This window comes from Salmo salar, chromosome 16 (assembly GCF_965601325.2).
Source record: "Salmo salar chromosome 16, fSalSal1, whole genome shotgun sequence".
Lineage (NCBI taxonomy): Eukaryota > Metazoa > Chordata > Actinopteri > Salmoniformes > Salmonidae > Salmo > Salmo salar.
This window is the reverse complement of record NC_138306.1, coordinates 27,785,481-27,808,130: the sequence shown is the minus strand read 5'-3', so window position 1 is coordinate 27,808,130 and position 22,650 is coordinate 27,785,481. Positions and strand designations below refer to the sequence as shown.

General features: G+C 44.1%; 1 protein-coding gene across 16 annotated transcripts in view; it reads right to left on the bottom strand.

Annotated features, from left to right (window-relative positions):
- The window catches only part of frmd4a (FERM domain containing 4A), a 151,968-nt gene that overhangs the window by 9,832 nt on the left and 119,486 nt on the right, over positions 1-22,650 (bottom strand). For 7 of the 16 annotated variants that reach the window (XM_082962652.1, XM_082962649.1, XM_082962656.1 and 4 more), the window contains exons 12-21: positions 8,533-8,608; positions 7,444-7,586; positions 6,496-6,637; positions 5,054-5,187; positions 4,747-4,869; positions 1,509-1,800; positions 1,291-1,347; positions 884-1,121; positions 577-738; positions 64-417 (exon numbers count right to left, since the gene is read on the bottom strand). In XM_082962652.1, the coding sequence (XP_082818778.1) occupies positions 64-417; positions 577-738; positions 884-1,121; positions 1,291-1,347; positions 1,509-1,800; positions 4,747-4,869; positions 5,054-5,187; positions 6,496-6,637; positions 7,444-7,586; positions 8,533-8,608 (1,721 nt within the window). Of the gene's footprint in view, positions 1-63; positions 418-576; positions 739-883; positions 1,122-1,290; positions 1,348-1,508; positions 1,801-4,746; positions 4,870-5,053; positions 5,188-6,495; positions 6,638-7,443; positions 7,587-8,531; positions 8,609-22,650 lie in introns of all 16 variants that reach the window. The other 9 variants (XM_082962659.1, XM_082962655.1, XM_082962650.1 and 6 more) reach the window with 7 other exon arrangements.

Here is a 22,650-nt window from a genome sequence, read left to right as displayed (position 1 = left end):
TATTAAACATAGAAACAAATCCTCTGCTAAACAAGCCTAAAGTCAGTCTCTGGACACACCCACCTGTGCTGTACTAACCTGTGCCTCTGTCTCTGTCTCTGCCTGGCTTTGGAAGGGGAGTCCTCTCCTAGGGTGGAGTAGTTTGGGTTGGAGCCCGGCGCTACCCCAGGGTAGTAGTGTTCTGAGCTGCTCTGGGAGGTACAGGACGAACAGTCGTCCAGCGGGTCAGAGCCATTGGAGCTGCGAGTCCCCGGGGCCAGGAAGATGTCTGGGCTGCCCGGGGCTCCCAGGGTGTGTGTGTGAGTGTGTGTGTCGGGGTCGGAGGCCAGCAGCTTGCCCTGAGATTCCAGGCTGGAGCTGCGGTTCCTAAAGTGCTGAACCAGACTGTGCAGATGGGTGGGACTGATGTCCACAGACCTGGTGGAGGGAGAGAGATGCAGAGAGGGAGGGCGAGAGATGGAGAGAGGAAGGGAAAGATGAAGAGAGAGGTTACAGTATGGTTGTGACTTTGACCTAGTGAGGTGACCATAGCGCAGTACTTTTCTGAAGGATATTTTGAGGTTATCTGGTGGTTACCTGGTGGAGTGTACGTAGTGAGGGGTCCTGGTCCTCAGGTCGGGGGTGGAGGGCATGCTGGACTGGGAGCTCCAATGAGGAACACTCCTGATGGGGCTACTCTGCAGAGAGTTACTGCCTCCTGCCTCCGCACAACTACCAGAGCCGGGTAACCGCCTGTGACTGGCCAAGGAGAGACAGAGCCCTTAGAAAACCTTAACATTACTGTTGCTATCTTCAAATCATTATACTATCATTCAACCAACTATCACATGCCCCACGACCCCAGTATAGATATATCGTCATGGCAACAGAGTTGACCTCTCACCTGGAGTGTGAAGAGCGTTTCTTGACCCTTTCATAGGGTTCGTCCAGCGAGGACTCGCTCCACATCTTGGGTTTAATGGGGGACTTGTCGTATTCGGAGCGGGAGTAGTGCAGGTGGCTGAGGCCATCTAGAGACTGGGGGGGAGGGGGCCGGCTGTGGGAGGGAGGCCGGGGAGGGAGGCCCTTATGGGGAGACACTGCCGGAGAGAAGGTGGGGGTCCCTGTCATCTGGGGGTCATCTGATAGAGCGAGAGGAGATAGGGGTTGGTTAGATTGATGGATCACTGATTAGTCCCAATTAGAAAGACACTGATGAACTTTTAGATGTATTTTAGTGGAGAGAGAGCGAGAGAGAGAGAGAGAGAGAGAGAGAGAGAGAGAGAGAGAGAGAGAGAGAGAGAGAGATACCGTCGTCTAGGACCAGAGCGTCAGACAGAGAGCTGTCCTCTGAGCCGATGTTGGCCTCTGTGGGAGAGGAAAAACAGAGGAAAACACTTTCACTATGGCATTGGTTAAGGTGAAGTAGGTGTGTTTCAATTCATGTTCATGAGCACTTCTTGCCATGTGTGTGTGTGTATGCGAGTGTGTGTTTGTGAATTTGTGATTGTGTGTGTGCCTGGTCTCACCCTCTTTATTACGCGATGTGGTTCTTATAAGCGATTCTCTCAGCATGTGTGTAGTCTCACCCTCTATGATAAGCGAAGCGCGTTGCGTGGGTTTCTTCCCAGAGCGGACACGGTGTTCGTTGATGGCGTTTTCTATCTCCTGGAGTTTCTTCAGCGCGTTGAGGTACGACGTCTTCCTCTGTTTTTTCAGCTTCTTACTGCTCACGTGCGGATCGCTGGCCAGACGCCTCGCAGCCTCCGTGATCTGGGATTGGATGGCAAACTCCCTCTCTAGACGCTCTAGCTCCTCCTCCTATTGAGAGAGAGAGAGAGAGAGAGAGAGAGAGAGAGAGAGAGAGAGAGAGAGAGAGAGAGAGAGAGAGAGAGAGACACACACAAGGGTTAGGAAGTGACACATGCACACACAAACAAACACACTCACACACAAGTGATGACACACATGCACACACTCAGACACACACACTCAGACACACATACTCAGACATGACTCACTCACATCCAGCAGTAACTTAAAGCATGTTCCCAGGCCAGTACAAACACAATGAGGAAACCATCCATCTTCCTTCCTTCCCCACACTTTCCCAGCCCTGCCTCGTCTCCCATGAGAATCCCTAAAACACCCCCAACTCCCCCTAACTCTCCCCCCTCACCTCCATACCTCCCCCAGCCTTGGCTAGCTTCCTCAGACCCCAGTTCTCCCAAAAATCACCCCCTCACCGCCCTCCTCCTCACCATCTCCTATGAGACCCCATGTTCGCCCCCAACTCCCCCTACCCATAACACACAGCCCCCTACCCATAACACACAGCCCCCTACCCATAACACACAGCCCCTTACCCATAACACACAGCCCCCTACCCATAACACACAGCCCCCTACCCATAACACACAGCTCCCTACCCATAACACACAGCCCCCTACCCATAACACACAGCCCCCTACCCATAACACACAACTCAATAACAGCAGAGAGCAGATCATGACCCAACAGCAACAGTGTTTCATCACATGGGAACCATTGGGACTTAGTGTTTCTGTACGTTCTACAGGGACTAGTGAGGCGAGACTAGTGAACAGACAGAAAACAGTAACTATTTCAACTGGCTTTCACACGGCTCTACGCATGGATGCATACAAGCACACACATTCCCCTACCCATAACACACATCCCCCTACCCAAAACACACATCCCCCTACCCAAAACACACATCCCCCTACCCATAACACACATCTTCCCCTACCCATAACACACATCCCCCTACCCATAACAGACATCGCCCTACCCATAACACACATCGCCCTACCCATAACAGACATCGACCTACCCATAACACACACAACCCCTACCCATAACACACATCCCTCCTACCCATAACACACATCCCTCCTACCCATAACACACATCCCTCATACCCATAACACACATCCCTCCTACCCATAACACACATCCCCTACCCATAACACACATGCCCCTACCCATAACACACATCCCCCCTACCCATAACACACATCCCCCCTACCCATAACACACATCCCCCTACCCATAACACACATCCCCTACCCATAACACACATCCCTCCTACCCATAACACACATCCCCCTACCCATAACACACAACCCCCCTACCCATAACACACATCCCCTCCTACCCATAACACACATCCCCCTACCCATAACACACATCCCCCTACCCATAACACACATCCCTCCTACCCATAACACACATCCCCCTACCCATAACACACATCCCCCTACCCATAACACACATCCCCCTACCCCTAACACACATCCCCCTACCCATAACACACAAATCCCTACCCATAACACACATATCCCTACCCATAACACACATACCCCTACCCATAACACACATCCCTGTGTATGCATGGTCCATGTGTGGGTGAACTTATGTCCAGGGCAGGGGTTCAGAAAAACACAACAGAACAGTAAATATGAGCACAGCTCACAAAGATAAAGAGGTAAATACACTAGGCTTGTTTCACACACAGGTCAACATCCCCAAGACTACCTCAGCCTGGAGGAATCCCTCTCACTAAACAATCTCTGTGTGTGTGTGTGTGTGTGTGTGTGTGTGTGTGTGTGTGTGTGTGTGTGTGTGTGTGTGTGTGTTCTGAGGTAACAAGGTTTGACTAGTGTAAAACCTGAGGCATCTTCCTGCTAGCCTCGTGGTTTCATAATGCTGTGACCCTGGATTCATTTCAATGCATACAATCCAAGACACACGCATGCACGCACACACACACACACACACACACACACACACACACACACACACACACACACACACACACACACACACACACACACACACACACACACACACACACACACACTTTCTTCTCTCTCTCCCACTATCACCACTTCCTGTGGTACGGAGCAGACAAGCTATTTTTAGTCAGCCCCGAAGCAGTGGAAAATCTACTAAGGCACAAAATAGAAGAACAGACAGACAGATTCAGCAATAGAAGAAGAGAAGAAGAGAGAGAAAGAGGGATTGAGGATGACTTCAAACCAACTTCAAAGCAGATCCCAAACTTTTCAAAGTGCTGGCTTAGCCAATGCCCCAGTTACTCTTCTGTTTCAACCAATGATTTAAGATCAATTCTCCATCCCCAAGTCTAACCATATCTATAAAAGATGCACTATGCAGATATTGCTCCTCCATTTTCTGGTTGCTAAAATTCTAATTGTAATTTCAGTTTATGTGACAAAACAATCAAGTATATAGTGTAGAGAATCACGGTACCATCTAAACCACTGTGAAATATATCGTCCATAAATATATGAAGCTGGTGAACAAAACCGAAAGTAAAAACGTAAGAACGGGAAGCATAGAAATAGCACACAACGAACAGATCTACCGCTTTTTAGACTTGCTGTCAAAGAGAATGACAGATCTATAACTCAAATTTCTATGTGAATTTGGTCGGGTTGCCCAAAAAGTTACATATTGCAGCTTTAAATAACCCCAGGTTCATGAGGAAGTTTATCTACACTGGGAGACAAACAGAACTCCTCCAATTAGCTAGAACTGAATGGAACCACTGGAAACAGTTGGATCAGATGTGGACTTAGGGCACTTATGGTTTGAGAGGTTTCTCTGACCTCTCCTTTAGGCTGGATCTTAAAGGGGCAGTTATGGTTGGAGAGATTTCTCTGAGCTCTCCTTTAGGCAGGATCCTAAAGGGGCAGTTACAGTTTGAGAGGTTTCTCTGACCTCTCCTTTCGGCTGGATCTTGTGTTCGTCCAGTTTGAAGGCAGTGCCAATCTTCCTTCTGACCGTCGGAGGCTCCTCCCCTGGATCCAATGGATACTCCTTAGGCAGCTTCCCTGTCAACTCCTAGAGAGAGAAGGAGAGACAGAGAGAGAAAGGGCGAGAGAGAGAGAGAGAGAGAGAGAGAGAGAGAGAGAGAGAGAGAGAGAGAGAGAGAAGAGCAGCAAGAGAGAGAAGGAGAGAGAAATACATTTAATTGATCATTACTCATTGATGTTGGTATGTATGTGTGTTTGTGCATGTGTCTTACCGCCTCTCTGATACAGATGTTCTTGAGTTCCTCTAATCTTTGTTTGAGAGTCTCCTCCAGAGCCTCCTGTCTGGCCCTCAGGGCTGCCAGCATGTCTTTCTTAGCTGTCTGAGAACTGTCCGACTCCTGGGAACCTACACAGACATACACAGAGCAGAGATACAGTCAGAACACACACACAGATAACAGATACTCTTAGAACTTAGCACTGAACATGGACCAGAGCGTAGAAAACTGTAAGAAACAAGCTTACTATCAAATCCAATTTTATTTGTCACATGCACCGAATACAACAGGTATAGATAGACCTTACCGTGAAATGCTTACTTACTTAACCAACAATGCAGTTCAAGAAATAGGGTTAAGAAAATATTTAAATATACTAAAGTAAAAAATAAAAAGTAACACAATAAGATGACATAACAATAACAAGGATATATACAGGGGGTACCAGTACCGAGTCAATGTGCAGGGGGTACAGGTTAGTCCAGGTCATTTGTACTATAACCTTACTGTGTAGCACTAATATACACCCCCTGCACTGTTGATAGATTGATCCAGAAGGTCTACACTGCCGAAAACGGTAGAGAGGAAGTGACGGAGACACATTAACATAACAGCACTACTCATATGTGACAGCGACATATCAGTGACATCATTCTGTTGCGAGGCAGCGTGTCATTAGATTAACACACACACACACACACACACACACACACACACACACACACACACACACACACACACTGCTCTGAGGAGACGAGGTTGAAAGTGAGAAGAGACTGTGTGTCCTTGCAGGAATATGTGAGTGAGTGTGTGTATTAGAGGTAGTCTCTGTCGGAGGGTGATGGAGAGAAAGGGGTATATGGAGATAGCTGAGACACAACGTCAGGGAGAAAGAGAGAGGCAAATACAAAGAGAAATGGGACAAGAGATAAAGATAGATATCAAACGGGAGATTAGAGAGGAAAAAGATTAACTGTGTTGTGGAGACTACTCCTTCTAAACACAGTAATTGATTTCATAAGTTGTCAGCGGTGTCTGGAAATAATGTGTCTTTCACACTTCCACCATGTTGGTGGAAACAGCCTTGGGAAAACATGAAGCTAACAGCATAATGGGTTTCTGTCCTGAAGTTTAAAGGTTGATTCACAGTCCTGCCCTCTCTAACTCTGTTCCCACAGACCCCTGGCCGGGCCTAGATAGGGGGGTGGAGGGGTGAGTTACCACTGACTCCTCTCACAGATCTCTCTCTAACCACATTAACCCTCACATCCCTCTCTTCTCCCCTTACAGTCATCTCTTCCCTCTATCCCTCTCTCCTCTACCACACTACATTTAGAGGCAGTCGCCTCCACATTATTGGCCGGAGTGAGAGTAGGGCAAGGGTACTGCTGGCCACAGACACACATGCAAACACAGCCACACGCAGAGAGACTTACCTGAGGAGAGCAGACTGCCAGAGCTGCCACTGATGATCTTGCCCTTGCTGCCCATGTTGGCCAGTTTAGATGTCTTCAGAGTGCCAGTCTCTGTCAGGTCGATGGCTATCTCACTGAGACTACGAGCCGCATGGATCTTAGACTGGACAAACATACACACACAGATGGAGATATTAGATATTTACCTAATACCCTATATCTGCTTGTTTCTAATGATTTGTTTATGAACTCCACACACATTCTAGATCCTCAGTCCTTCTAGAACCCCACTATTCTAGAATCTCATACGCATTCTACAACCCCACATTTATTCTAGAATCTCATACACATTCTACAACCCCACATTTATTCTAGAATCTCATACGCATTCTACAACCCCACATTTATTCTAGAGTCTCATACGCATTCTACAACCCCACAGTTATTCTAGAATCTCATATGCATTCTACAACCCCACAGTTATTCTAGAATCTCATACGCATTCTACAACCGCACAGTTATTCTAGAATCTCATACGCATTCTACAACCCCACAGTTATTCTAGAATCTCATACGCATTCTAGAACCCCACAGTTATTCTAGAATCTCATACGCATTCTACAACCCCACAGTTATTCTAGAATCTCATGCGCATTCTACAACCTCACAGTTATTCTAGAATCTCAAACGCATTCTACAAACTCACAGTTATTCTAGAATCTCATACGCATTCTACAACCCCACAGTTATTCTAGAATCTCATACGCATTCTACAACCTCACAGTTATTTTACAATCTCATACGCATTCTACAACCCCACAGTTATTCTAGAATCTCATACGCATTCTACAACCCCAGTTATTCTAGAATCTCATGTGCATTCCAGAACCCCATACTCATTCTAGAACCTCGTGGCCATTCTAGAACCTCACGGTCATTCTAGAGCCTCACAGTGATTCTATGTGTTACCTTGCTCTGCTTGCGGTCCAGGTAGAACTGGTGTTGGCTGATGGCCATGGCCCAGATAGACTTAATGAGAGCAGGGCAGGCGTACCAGGTGTGGACAGCTATACCACTGTGGCCAAACGTCCTTCTGGTCACCGACGCCCTACAGTAGAGACGGACACAAGGCCTCCTTATACACACTGAATACACACACAACACACACAGTAAATGAAATAACACGCACACAGGTACACACGCACCACAGTAGACGCAAGGCATCCTTGAACACGCTTATTCTAGAAAGAGAGAGTATGTCTAGTAGTGATGTTTACCATACCGCACGTTGTCTCTCATGACATGATTTACTCTGCACTGTTTAGACAGAAAGACATCTGTGTCTACAGACCTGCTCGCACTAACTACTGCTTCCTATAAAACAGCTCTCTCTCTTCTCTCTGCCCTTCTCTCAATCCTTTTCTCTCTTCTTTCTCTCTCCATCTGTAGAGACGCTAAACAAACAAAAGAGAGGTGACTTCCTCCTCTAGACAGCAGAGTTCAGTGTGTGTGAGTGACAAGCAGCAGTTCTATCTGTGCAGGCTCTATTTAAGATCCTCTGAATCTCACTCTAACGCCAAGATAAACTGAAGCGGATATGCCTCTCTCCTGGTCTGTCTGTATGTGTGCACAAGCTACTCTGTTCAATCACATGCCCCACTGGGGATCTCTTGCTGCCTCTACTACTCTTTAACATATTGACACCAATAACAACAACACCTCTCCAACACCTGACCATCTCTGCTCTATGTTTGTTAAGTCTGCTAACATTTACACAAAGCAACTATCAGCACTGACAATAAAGACATTATACATTGCATCTATCCAAGCTTCATATATCCTACATACTATTTTCACGCCTACAGCAGAAATGGAGTATCATCAACACAACTAACTAATATTAGCTATGTGTCATATATATTATAGGGGCAGATGGAAAAGGGCATTCTTTACTACTTTTGTGATACAAAACTATTTACAGTGCTGAAACACACGCGTGCGCACAAATGCAAGCACACACACACACACACACACAGTGAATTGTGATATAGATTTACCTCCTGGGGTCGTGAACTTCCACTGAGAACTTCTTCTCTCTGAAGTAGAGGTTCTCCAGCTGACGCCATTGGAAAACCTGACACACACACACGCACGCACGCACGCACGCACGCACGCACGCACGCACGCACGCACACACACACACACACACACACACACACATACACTTTAGAACTGAGAAATGCTCACACACACTTCAAACTGAGATACACACACAAGCCTCAGAACTAAGAAACACACATCACAGGTGGCTCCTTAATTGGGGAGAACGGGCTCATGGGAATGGTAATGGCTGGAGCGGAATAGGTGAAATGTTATAAAATACATCAAATATGGTTTCCATGTGTTTGATACCATTCCATTTGCTCCGTTCCAGCCATTATTATGAGCCATCCTCCCCTCAGCAGCCTCCTGTGACACACATACACTCCAAGCTAGAGAACGCAGAAACACACATTCCCGCTTGATATGGTATCCCTGTACTTACTGAGAGTTAAGATTGGTTTTGCAACACCCCAAAAACAGAAGGAAGAGAAGAGGAGAGAGGGAGGGAGGGAGGGAGGGAAGAGATGGTAAGAGGGAGGACCTGAGGTAAGGGTCTCTGATCAGATCCAGACCCAGCGGTCTCGTCCAGAACTCTTTCCCCGGCTGAATGACCTCACCCCCGAGAGAGAGAGGGAGGAGGCTTTCTCTCCTCCGCTCGCCTTCTGTCTCTTTGCTTCTTTTCCGTTCTTTTTACGAACCATCAGCTCCTTTTTAAATGAAGCCCCACTGGGTGAGAACGTCTCTTCAATGTGTGTGTGTTTATGTGTATGTGTGTGTGTGTATGTGTGTGTGTGTGTGTCTGTGTGTGTGTGTGTAAAATCCTCCCAGGCGCAGGGGAACAGAAAGTTCTGAGTGGACGGGTGTTCACCATCTGTAGGCAAGTGAGCGAGTGCATGTGTGTGAACTAAAGTTTCCTTCTTTCCTGTAGCCAGGCAAAGACCCTCCCCTCCCTCCCCCCTCCCCTCCTCTCTCCCTTGGGGAGTACGCTTCCTGCTCTGGGCTCTGTGGCTGGGAGGGAGGGTGTGAGGGAGGGAGGGAGGGAGTGAGGGGAGAGGCTTACTGTGGCCCAACCAAATGGAGAACTTTTGCTTTGTTAAGTCAGCCAGCCCCCTCTTCACACACACACACACACACACACACACACACACACACACACACACACACACACACACACACACACACACACACACACACACACACACACACACACACACACACACACACACACACACACACACAACACACAGGCTCACAAGGTCTGAGTCTGTTTCTCGTTACACAGAAAGAGAGGAGTCACAGCAGTTACTGTTACACTGGAGACACTACTAGCAGCTGGGACACATACACACCAACAATGGTGGTGGTAGAAATGTGAAGGCAGTGAGATGGTTTAAGAAACGGTAAAAACACAAACTCTGTACCAACAGGAGAAAAGTAAATGAACTGGCAGGATGAGGGAGGACAGGACAGACTGGAGAAGAGGGAAGAGAAGACGAGGGGGCACGGCCCAGGAATTTGAACAGCCTGGAAAAACAATGTAGAGAGGGATAACAGGAGAGGAGAAGAGGGGGATAAGATGGAGCATATAAACACAGCATTTGGACTAAGTGTGTGTGTGTGTGTGTGTGTGTGTGTGTGTGTGTGTGTGTGTGTGTGTGTGTGTGTGTGTGTGTGTGTGTGTGTGTGTGTGTGTGTGTGTGTGTGTGTGAGCGTGCATGCATGTGTGAGAATCAGTGCAGTTATGATCACACTCGGCGTACTGTACACTCAATGGAGTATGAAGACTTAATGTGGCATGGTGCTAAAAATAGGAGGCAGATAAGGAGAGTGGGTGTGTATGTGTGATTCCAGATCGGGAGCGTGTGTAACAGCTTTCCATCACGAGAGTGTTTGACACACACGTGCTTCCTCAAAACTAGGTTGTACGGTGGGCCCCATCTTGTCAACTCAACACTGTAGCATTGGCATCATATGTATGAGACCGCAATACATCCCAGTACAACTAGTGTGATCAGGTTTGTTGCTGGGCAGGGACAAAACCATGCACACCATGTGTGTTTAAAAGACTAGGGTCGGCCATCCAACGGCTGAAACCATCGCTTTCATCTTCCCTCAGATCAGGCTTTAGTAATCATAGTCAATGAGCCATAGAACATTACTGCAAACCACACTCACATTTTACAGGAAGGCTACTTCAAAATGTACATGTACAGCACAATATCATGAGGAATTAAACCAGTTTCAATATTCAAGAAGCTCTGTCCAAACTAACAACTGACAGGAGTTCTATAAGTGGTGTGTATTTAGTAACAGCTTTAGAGAAACGGAGAATAATCTGAACAATAATATCAGATACAGACATGGTGACACTGTCTTTCTACACAGCACTGAGAATGGCAAAGGGTGTGTCCACTGTTAGGCCAGTGTGTGTGTTTGTGTGTGAGTACAAAGAAAAGGTCATGCCTGAGAAAGCTTGAAGTGGATACCCATGGTATTGTATAAAGAATAGAATGGTGTATAACTGCTCAGTAATGTTGGATTAAAGCCAAGGTCTATTCTAGTACCGGGCAGAGCTGTACCTGTAGACAGTAGCAGTCAACTAGGACTAGAAGCCTGTCTGGGGACTAGGGTCTAGAGGGGACCCACTTACCATCACTGGTTCCCCCCCTTTCCCTGTTTCTCTCCCTGTTTCTCAGTTCCTCCCTCAGAAAGTTGGAGGGCGGTGAGTTTGGGGGGCGTTAAATGTTTCCAGACTGTTCTTTAGTCACTATGGAGACATGCCTACTGCTTCCTGTTGTTTTTGTTTTGGTCGTAGTTTTTTTTATGTGTTTACGTTAGAGGGTGTGAGGTTAGGAGGGGTGTTTACAAACCAAAGCACACTCCTCACTCATTACTCATCACTGTTTCATACCTTCATATACCTGTCTGATCCGGCAACACACTAGTTAGCAGAGATATAGACTCCATATCTGTCAAGAAAATCTCAATCCAATTCATTTGCTCAGTCAAAAAGACAATCCTCACACTACTGGAGTGTCACACAGTTACTAAACCACCAGCAGCTGCTTCAGTCACTCACAAACCCTAATCTCTGGATAAGTGACTCAGAACTCACGAACAAGGCATTTTTCCTAGCTGTGGTTGAGCTGTAACTTCCTACCGATGGCTGTGTGTGTGTGTGTGTGTGTGTGTGTGTGTGTGTGTGTGTGTGTGTGTGTGTGTGTGTGTGTGTGTGTGTTAGGAGAAGTGGGGTTAGGGGTAAAGTATTTAAACAACCCCAAATAAAAAGTCAGAAGGCCTCAAAGTGGTGGTCTAGTCACTCCAGGTTGTCCCCTAGTAAAACACAACCTATTCCTGATGTGAAACTGAAAACAAAAACAGCCTAATCTAAAACACTGAAAACCTAGTTTGACATAATGATAGTGGCCTTGTCAGGTAACCAGTAATACACAGCCTCTATACACCGTTTTTCACAGGGTCTCAACCTTCATTGAAATTCACACCAGAGTTATTAAAGACATTAATAGCCATCTGTAAAGTGCCATCCCTCTCTCTATGTTTTCAGAGCGCTCCGTGTGTAGATAACATTAGTGTGGTGATGAGAAGCCAGAACATGAAGTCCTGAGCCTCCCTTCATTCTACCTCCCCTCTGAACACAATCACTCTATTGTAGTACAGACCCCTTTCAACCGGGCACGGCCCACTGCCTTTTATTGTGTGTGTGTGTATATATATATCTACAAATGGTGAGATATGGGGAGAAAACATCCTGCCAATAATGAAAGATCCAAGAGGGCCCCTCCCAGCAAACCGGGAACACTACCAGAACATTAGCTAAGATTCCCATTAAGTTCTAGATTAAGTTCATTAGGATGATAACATCCCCAAAACATTTGTAAAAGTTTTTTTTGTTTATGTTTTAAATGAAATATCCTTAGAATGTTCTCCTAACATTCACTAAAATGTTGTGCCCAACATCTGTACCAACCACCATGGAACATTCCCCAAAAGTTCTCATTAGGATTCCAGGTAAGGTAATAACACAATGTACCAGTAATGTTTTCCCAACAAAACAAAATTGCTTATGTGAAAGTTCCCTGAACGTTTGTTAGGTTGTGGTAAATGTTCTCATTAAACAGAAACTCTCCAGTCATGCTGATGATTATACAATGTTTGTATAAAACATTTGCCTGATATTGCAAGAATTTTCCCATACCACATTTAGTCTGTTCTTTAAATGTTCCCAGAATGTTTCATTAGGTTGTGGGAACAGTCTGGTGGGAACATTGTGGGGACATCACAAAATATATGTTCCCAAAACACAAAAAAAAAGTCAAATTGTGTGGATGTGTCACGTCCTGACCAGTATAGGGGTTATTTGGGATTGTGGTTTGGTCAGGACGTGGCAGAGGGTATTTGTTTTATGTGGTTCGGGGTGGTGGTTTGTTTAGAAGGGTGTTTGATTTATTATTTCCGGGTTTTGGGTTATGTTCTATGTTTTTGTATTTCTATGTTCTTTCTAGTTTAGTATTTTCTATGTTAGGTAATTGGGTGTTGGACTCTCAATTGGAGGCAGGTGTTTGTAGTTGCCTTTGATTGAGAGTCCTATAATTAGGCATGTGTTTTGTTTGTTAATTGTGGGTAGTTGTTTTTGCATTGCGTTGGTGTAGCCTTCAAAACTGGTTCCTGTCGTCGTTTTTTGGTGTTCACATTTAATAAATTATAATGTTGAGCACGCAACCCGCTGCGCCTTGGTCCTCTCTTCACGAAGACAGCCGTTACAGGATGATTATACAATGTTTCTTTTAGGGTGAAAAAAACATTCATCTGATGTTACAAGAACGTTCCCAGAACAAATGTTTCATGTTCTTTCAAAGTTTCTAAAACATTTCTTTAGGTTGTGGGAACATTGTGGGGATATGACAGGAGATTCCTAAAACAGAAAAAAATATGTTCAGTTGTGATGACATTCATGCAATGTAAGTTAGGTTGCACAGGATATTCCCTTAATGTTGTAAGAATGTTGACAGAACAACTGGTCTAAGTTCTTTAAAGGTTCCCAGAACATTTAATTAAGTTATGGGAGCTGTCTGGGATGTTGCAAGAATATTTTTGTGATATTCATGAAGGTTGCACAGAACATTCCCACAATGTTGCACAATGTTCCACAATTTCCAGAAAGTTTTTATGACGTTCGTAACATATTTGTTTTACGTTCAACATAATATTTCATTGATGTTCATTCAATGTACATTTGACCTAGTCTTAGAGGTCCTCAGAAAATGTCAATAACACTACTTCTTACGGCACTACTTCTTATCACACTGCTCACTTAACCCAGAAGTCAGCCTCGCTTAACCCAGAAGTCAGCCTCGCTTAACCCAGAAGACAGCCTCGCTTAACCCAGAAGACAGCCTCGCTTAACCAAGAAGTCAGCCGCACTAATGTGTCAGGGGAAACACCATTTGACTGATGAATGAGGTCAGCTTGCAGGTGCCCGGCCCTGAGCAAACTGTGCGCCGTCCTATGGGGTTCCCGGTCACGGCCGGCTGTAACACAGACTGAGATCGAACCCCAAGCTGTAGTGGTGCCTCAGCACTGCGATGCAGTGCTTTTGAGCGCTGCACTACTCAGGAGCACTTCAATAACCTTTCTGACTGGATTTTTAAATAGGGCCGAAATAAAAACTTCCTCTCTTTTAGTAGAGTATATCTGAGCCTCATGGTTAAAGAATATGTGGGATTGAACCTGCAATTTTCAGCCAGGTCATTAACCCTAAATAATTAAGACACACAAATGACTCGAGGGAGCCAGAGATCAAGATAGCCTAACCAGAAGCTGCTGCTGGCCTTCGCAGATTCTGCTGTTACGCTCCTGCTGTTACACTCCTAATAGGCTACACCAGGGGTCGGCAACCTTTTCCATTTTGAGTGCCAACTTATCTTACCATTTCTACAGATCTGCGTGCCAGTTATGATTTTTATATGCACATTTTCATGGAACAGTTTCATTTACTTTTTAATAAAGTCTTCGTATCTCAAAATCATTATCATGTGGTTAATCAAAATTCTAAAAGTAACTCTATTGCCATTCCCAACTATGTAAAAAATTGCCTACATAAAGCCAACAAATAAAAACATTGCAGCCTGCAGGTAGAAAATATCCTGATAAAAATAAACATCCTATAAATCACATTGGCTACACATGGCCTGTCTGCAAGGATCTTGAAACATTGTTTCAACTATTAACTTGGGTCTGTCCTGAAGTTTGCTCTAGCAAACTTGCAACATTGCATACAACATTCTGGGCCCTAAGAGTTTCCAGCTCCAGTAAACTCCGTACAGACATAGTTGTAGGCTATTTGCGCAAGGGATAAGAAGTAATCAGGTAGGCCTAGTTTCCACCGGATCAGAGCATGCCATTTTTTCCCTCCTTTCACGCTGAGTGGTGAAGATCAAAAGAGAGCTGGAAAGATTGACAATAGTTCCTCAACGTAGCCTATTTGAACATTCTCAGTGGAAGTAAAAACAGACAATAGTTACTCAATGTATTTGAAAAATATTTACAGCTCTCTCGCTTTAGATAACCAATTGGCATGAAACGGAAAAATGTAATGCTCTGATCCAGTGGAAATGTCATAAAATACCTGATAATTTCTTATCCCTTGCACAAATAACCTACAGCTGTGTCTGTCAAGAGCGCACAGGCGCAGAAACTCTGAGGGCCCAGAATATTTTATACGTGTCACGCCCTGACCATAGAGAGCCCTTGGTTCTCTATGGTGTAGTAGGTCTGGGTGTGACTAGGGGGTGTTCTAGTTCAATATTTCTATGTTGGTGTTTTGTATGGTTCCCAATTAGAGGCAGCTGGTAATCGTTGCCTCTAATTGGGGATCATATTTAGGTAGCCATTTTTCCCACCTGTGTTTGTGGGATATTGTTTGTATTGGTGCTTGTGTCACCACGTAGTCGTGTTGTGTTGCTTGTTTATTGTTTTGGTTAAAGAAGTTTCACTTTAAATATGTGGAACTCAACAAACGCTGCGCCTTGGTCCGTCTCTTACAACAACCGTGACACAATGTTGCAAGTTTGCTAGCTTCGGGCCATACCCAGTTGATACTTGATACAATGTTTCAAGTTGAAGACAGGCCATGTGTAGCCAATGTGATTCATAGGATATCTATTTTTATCAGGATATTTTCTACCTGCAGGCTGCAATATTTTAATTTGTTGCCTTTATGTAGGCTATTTTTACATAGTTGGCAATGGTAATAGAAGTTACTTTTAGATCTGTATCATTTTCATTTAGATTTAGATACAGTTGAAGTCGGAAGTTTACATACACTAAGGTTGGAGTCAATAAAACTCATTTTTCAACCCCTCCACAAATTTCTATAGTTTTGGCAAGTCGGTTAGGACATCTACCTTGTCCATGACACAAGTCATTTTTCCAACAATTGTTTACAGACAGATGATTTCACTTATAATTCACTGTATCACAATTCCAGTGGGTCAGAAGTTTACATACACTAAGTTGGCTGTGCCTTTAAACAGCTTGGGAAATTCCAGAAAATGATGTCATAGCTGTAGAAGCTTCTGATAGGCAAATTGACATAATTTGAGTCAACTGGAGGTGCACCTGTGGATGTATTTCAAGGCCTACCTTCAAACTCAGCGCCTCATTGCTTCACACCATGGGAAAATCTAAATAAATCAGCCAAGACCTCAGAAAAAACATTGTAGACCTACACAAGTCTGGTTCATCCTTGGGAGCAATTTCCAAACGCCTGAAGGTACCACGTTCATCTGCACAAACAATAGTACGCAAGTGTAAACACCATGGGACCACGCAGCTGTCATACCGCTCAGGAAGGAGACGCGTTCTGTCTCCTAGAGATGAATGTACTGTGGTACGAAAAGTGCAAATCAATCCCAGAACAACAGCAAAGGACCTTGTGAAAATGCTGGAGGAAACAGGTACAAAAGTATCTATATCCACAGTAAAACGAGTCCTATATCGACATAACCTGAAAGGCCGCTCAGCAAGGAAGAAGCCACTGCTCGAAAACCGCCATAAAAAAGACAGACTATGGTTTGCAACTGCTCATGGGGACAAAGATCATACTTTTTGGAGAAATGTCCTTTGGTCTGATGAAACAAAAATAGAACAGTTTGGCCATAATGACCTCGTTATGTTTGGAGGAAAAAGCGGGAGGCTTGCAAGCCGAAGAACACCATCCCAACCGTGAAGCACGGGGGTTGCAGCATCATGTTGTGGGGGTGCTTTGCTGCTGGAGGGATTGGTGGACTTCACAAAATAGATGGCATCATGAGGGAGGAAAATTATGTGGATATATTGAAGCAAAATCTCAAGACATCAGTCAGGAAGTTAAAGTTTGATCGCAAATGGGTCTTCCAAATGGACAATGACCCCAAGCATACTTCCAAAGTTGTGGCAAAATGGCTTAAGGACAACAAAGCCAAGGTATTGGAGTGGCCATCACAAACCCTGCCCTCAATGCCATTGGATATTTTGTGGGCAGAACTGAAAAAATGTGTGCGAGCAAGGAGGCCTACAAACCTGACTCAGTTACACCAGCTCTGTCAGGAGGAATGGGCCAAAATTCACCTAACTTATTGTGGGAAGCTTGTGGAAGGCTACATGAAACGTTTGGCCCAAGTTAAACAATTTAAAGGCAATGCTACCAAATACTAATTGAGTGTATGTAAACTTCTGACCCACTGGGAACGTGATGAAAGAAATAAAAGCTGAAATAAATAATTCTCTCTAGTATTATTCTGACATTTCACATTCTTAAAATAAAGTGGTGATCCTAACTGACCTAAAACAGGGAATTTTTACTAGGATTAAATGTCAGGAATTGTGAAATACTGAGTTTAAATGTATTTGGCAAAGGTGTATGTAAACTTCCGACTTCAACTGTATCATTTTGATTAACCACATGACAATGATCTTAATATAAGAAACTGAAACTGTTCCAAGAAAATGTGCATATGAAAATCAGAACTGGCAGATCGTTAGAAATGGTAAGATAAATTGGCACCCACATGGAAAAGGTTGCCGACCCCTGGTATAGTCTATTACCGGCAACTTCAGGAGCGTAACAGCAGAATCTGCGAAGGCCAGCAGCAGTGGGAGGAGGACGGTCTCTGGCTCCCTCGAGTCATTTATGTGTCTTAATTATTTAATAAACTGGTGTGCTTAAAGCATCAGACAAGCTCAGTAGCCTACATATAGTTGATTTTATTAAAACACATAGGGTGTGTCTATATATGGAAAATTATTTATACATATATCTTTCAAATTTTCGACCAATCGAAAGCACAGACGACTCTCGATCAACCAAGATTTGTTTTCGTTCGGGACAGCTTTATCCCGCTCGAACCCTTTTAAGCGCAACACACAACACGCTCTGTGCCTTGTGCAATCAGTGTGCACTCAGTCTTGGTAGCGCTGTCTTTCTCTATTGTGGTGCACTATACGCACAGCTTTGAGCAACAATTTTGAAGGAAAACATATAGAAAGTTCAACCATAAACATATTTCCAGGTGTTTCTTTAAAAAATAGCACAAACATCATTTGTAAATATGTACAGTGGCTCGCGAAAGTATTCACCCCCTTGGCATTTTTCCGATTTTGTTGCCTTACAACCTGGAATTAAAATGGATCTTTTGGGGTGTTTGTATCATTTGATTTACACAACATGCCTACCACTTTGAAAATGCTAAATCTTTTTTTATTGTGAAACAAACAAGAAATAAGACAAAAAAATTGAAAACTTGAGTGTGCATAACTATTCACCCCCCCAAAGTCAATAGTTTGTAGAGCCACCTTTTTTAGCAATTACCACTGCAAATCTCTTGGGGTATGTCTCCATAAGCTTGGCACATCTAGCCACTGGGAGTTTTGCCCATTCTTTAAGGCAAAACTGCTCCAGCTCCCTCAAGTTGGATGGGTTCTGATGGTGTACAGCAATCTTTAAGTCATACCACAGATTCTCAATTGGATTGAGTTCTGGGCTTTGACTAGGCCATTCCAAGACATTTAAATGTTGCACCTTAAACCACTCGAGTGTTGCTTTAGCAGTATGCTTAGAGTCATTGTCCTGCAGGAAGGTGAAACCTACATCCCAGTCTCCAATCTCTGAAAGACTGAAAAAGGTTTCCCTCAAGAATATCCCTGTATTTAGCGCCATCCATCATTCCTTCAATTCTGACTAGTTTTCCAGTCCCTGCCAATGAAAAACATCCCCACAGCATGATGCTGCCACCACCATGCTTCACTGTGGGGATGGTGTTCTCGGGTTGATGAGAGGTGTTGGGTTTGCGCCAGACATAGCGTTTTCCTTGATGGCCAAAAAGCTAAATTTTAGTCTCATCTGACCAGAGTACCTTCCAGATTTTTGCCCCTCTTCCATAAAGCCCAGCTCTGTGGAGTGTACGGCTTAAAGTGGTCCTATGGACAGATACTCCAATCTCCGCTGTGGAGCTTTGCAGCTCCTTCAGGGTTATCTTTGGTCTCTTTGTTGCCTCTGATAAATGCCCTCCTTGCCTGGTCCCTGAGTTTTGGTGGGCAGCCCTCTCTTGGCTGGTTTGTTGTGGTGCCATATTCTTTCCATTATTTAATAATGGATTTAATGGTGCTCCGTGGGATGTTCAAAGTTTATGATATTTTTTTATAACCCAACCCTGATCTGTACTTCTCCACAACTTTGTCCTTGACCTGTTGGGAGAGCTCCTTGGTCTTCATGGTGCCGCTTGCTTAGTGGTGCTGCAGACTCTGGGGCCTTTCAGAACAGGTGTATAAATACTGAGATCATGTGACAAATCATGTGACACTTAGATTGCACACAGGTGGGCTTTATTTAACTAATTATGTGACTTCTGAAGGTAATTAGATGCACCAGATCATATTTAGGGGCTTCATAGCAAACATAGCATAGCATACATATGCATGCACCACTTTTCTGTTTTTAATTTTTTTATTTCACTTCACCAATTTGGACTATTTTGTGTTTCGCCATTACATGAAATCCAAATAAAAATCAATTTAAATTACAGGTTGTAATGCAACAAAATAGGAAAAACGCCATGGGGGATGGATACTTTTGCAAGGCACCGTAGCTAGCTAGTTATGCTAACATTGGACAGCTAGCTAACCAAAATAATGTTTACAATGCCATGGCTGAATGCCTCTTGATTCAACTAACTTCCCACAATGATTTTAATCAGAATAGGACATTCATTCCATTTAGCTACTGTTTTTGTTATAGTTCTCAGGTCAAGAGATTTAAGCAAATGATACCAATTCTAGTAGCAGCAGCTTGTGACTAGTTGATGTGGAAGAACATGGATATGTAGCCTAGGCTAGATCCAATAGCTGTATTATACTTCACATGAACTCAGCCCTGGCTGATCTGTTGTTATTGTCTTCTATGGATTTTATAACCTTCTTGGACAGGTTTAAAAGCTCTTTGTTCTTTGTATCCATAGAGCCAGTTATTTTTTCCTAAAGTCAACCCTCCAATCAGAAATTGTGAGAACACTCATTTAGAAGGCCTGAAGCTCTAACAGTACTTGCGTGTATGTGCATAAGTGTAGACTTTAAGAACGTTGATAAGAGGGACATTGGGAGGATTAATACCTGTATGTTACACTGACTTTTGTGTTGTTCATCGTGAAAATGCCATTCAAAACATTCTGATTCAGATTATTTTCTTACAATCAAAACATAGTATGCTTATACCTCAATGAAATGCTTTTTAAATGGAAAATGGTTTATTTATGGTCAAGTTTCCAAAATTGCAAATAAACACAATTAACTAATGCCATTAACTCAATTAATTATTTTAAGAGTTTTATGGCCCTAGTTTGTATGTTTAAATGCTGTTGTTAGCATGATTAAATGTCATGAATGAAATGAATTGCCATTGGATTCTATATCACCTACAATACAGTCTTCGAATGCGAATTGCCAATCAATCTAGAGAGAAACAATGGGGATTTTATTCCAAATCTTCTTTTGTTATGCTTTAAGGAGCTACAAATGTGCATGCTTAAAATGATGTGGTAATATTAGGTCAAACTTAAATATAACATTTCCTTCATGTTTCCGGTCACAACTTGCAGACTTGTTTACGCTGCTGTGCGTTTTGTTGCCTGACGGTTTTTTACTTTTTCATTACCGTATATTTTTACTTTTTCCATCACTCAACTTTTTTCATTCAACTTTTTCACCCCGGAGGTTTTATCTGGACATGGTTCGTCAGGACTTCAAACAGCCGAAGCTAAGTAACATTAACATGATGCCTTCTAATTGCAGTCGTTGTACTTATAATATACAGGAGAACGATCGCCTTACGGCAAGGATAGCTGTGCTGCAAGCCCAGCTTCAGACGCGATCGTTAGGCAAGGGTAATTTCAGTGTAGGAAAGGATGAAACAGCGTCTGTGCCACCAGTAAGTACAGATAGTAACGTTAGTATAAACCCCCTCACACGGTCCCCGCAGCCGGACATCTTTCTCATGGCTTCTGGAGGGAAACGCTGTAGGAATGCTCAACCGGTGTCGCTTATTCAGCCGACAGAAACTTTCAACCGGTTCTCCCCATTAAGCGAGTCGGAGTCGGAGGCCGAGACTTCTCTGGTCTCTACTCCTCCCGTTGTGGGGTCTGAGACGCCGACGGCTCCCACCATTAGCTCTGACAAATTGAAAACCCTAGTCATTGGCGACTCCATTACCCGCAGTATTAGACTTAAAACTAATCATCCAGCGATCATACACTGTTTACCAGGGGGCAGGGCTACCGACGTTAAGGCTAATCTAAAGACGGTGCTGGCTAAAGCTAAAACTGGCGAGTGTAGAGAGTATAGAGATATTGTTATCCACGTCGGCACCAACAATGTTAGGATGAAACAGTCAGAGGTCACCAAGCGCAACATAGCTTCAGCGTGTAAATCAGCTAGAAAGATGTGTCGGCATCGATTAATTGTCTCTGGCCCCCTCCCAGTTAGGGGGAGTGATGAGCTCTACAGCAGAGTCTCACAACTCCATCGTTGGTTGAAAACTGTTTTCTGCCCCTCCCAAAAGATAGAATTTGTAGATAATTGGCCCTCTTTCTGGGACTCACCCACAAACAGGACCAAGCCTGGCCTGTTGAGGAGTGACGGACTCCATCCTAGCTGGAGGGGTGCTCTCATCTTATCTACGAACATAGACAGGGCTCTAACTCCTCTAGCTCCACAATGAAATAGGGTGCAGGCCAGGCAGCAGGCTGTTAGCCAGCCTGCCAGCTTAGTGGAGTCTGCCACTAGCACAGTCAGCGTAGTCAGCTCAGCTTTCCCCATTGAGACCGTGTCTGAGCCTCGATCTAGGTTGGGCAAAATTAAAAATGGCGGTGTTCGCTTTAGCAATCTCACTAGTATAATGACCTCCTCCATTCCTGCCATTATTGAAAGAGATTGTGATACCTCACATCTCAAAATTGGGTTACTTAATGTTAGATCCCTCACTTCCAAGGCAGTTATAGTCAATGAACTAATCACTGATAATAATCTTGATGTGATTGGCCTAACTGAAACATGGCTTAAGCCTGATGAATTTACTGTGTTAAATGAGGCCTCACCCCCTGGTTACACTAGTGACCATACCCACCGTGCATCCGGCAAAGGCGGAGGTGTTGCTAACATTTACGATAGCAAATTTCAATTTACAAAAAAAAAAACAATGACGTTTTCGTCTTTTGAGCTTCTAGTCATGAAATCTATGCAGCCTACTCACTCACTTTTTATAGCTACTGTTTACAGGCCTCTTGGGCCATATGCAGTGTTCCTCACTGAGTTCCCTGAATTCCTATCGGATCTTGTAGTCATAGCAGATAATATTCTAATTTTTGGTGACTTTAACATTCACATGGAAAAGTCCACAGACCCACTCCAAAAGGCTTTCGGAGCCATCATCGACTCAGTGGGTTTTGTCCAACATGTATCTGGACCTACTCACTGCCACAGTCATACTCTGGACCTAGTTTTGTCCCATGGAATAAATGTTGTGGA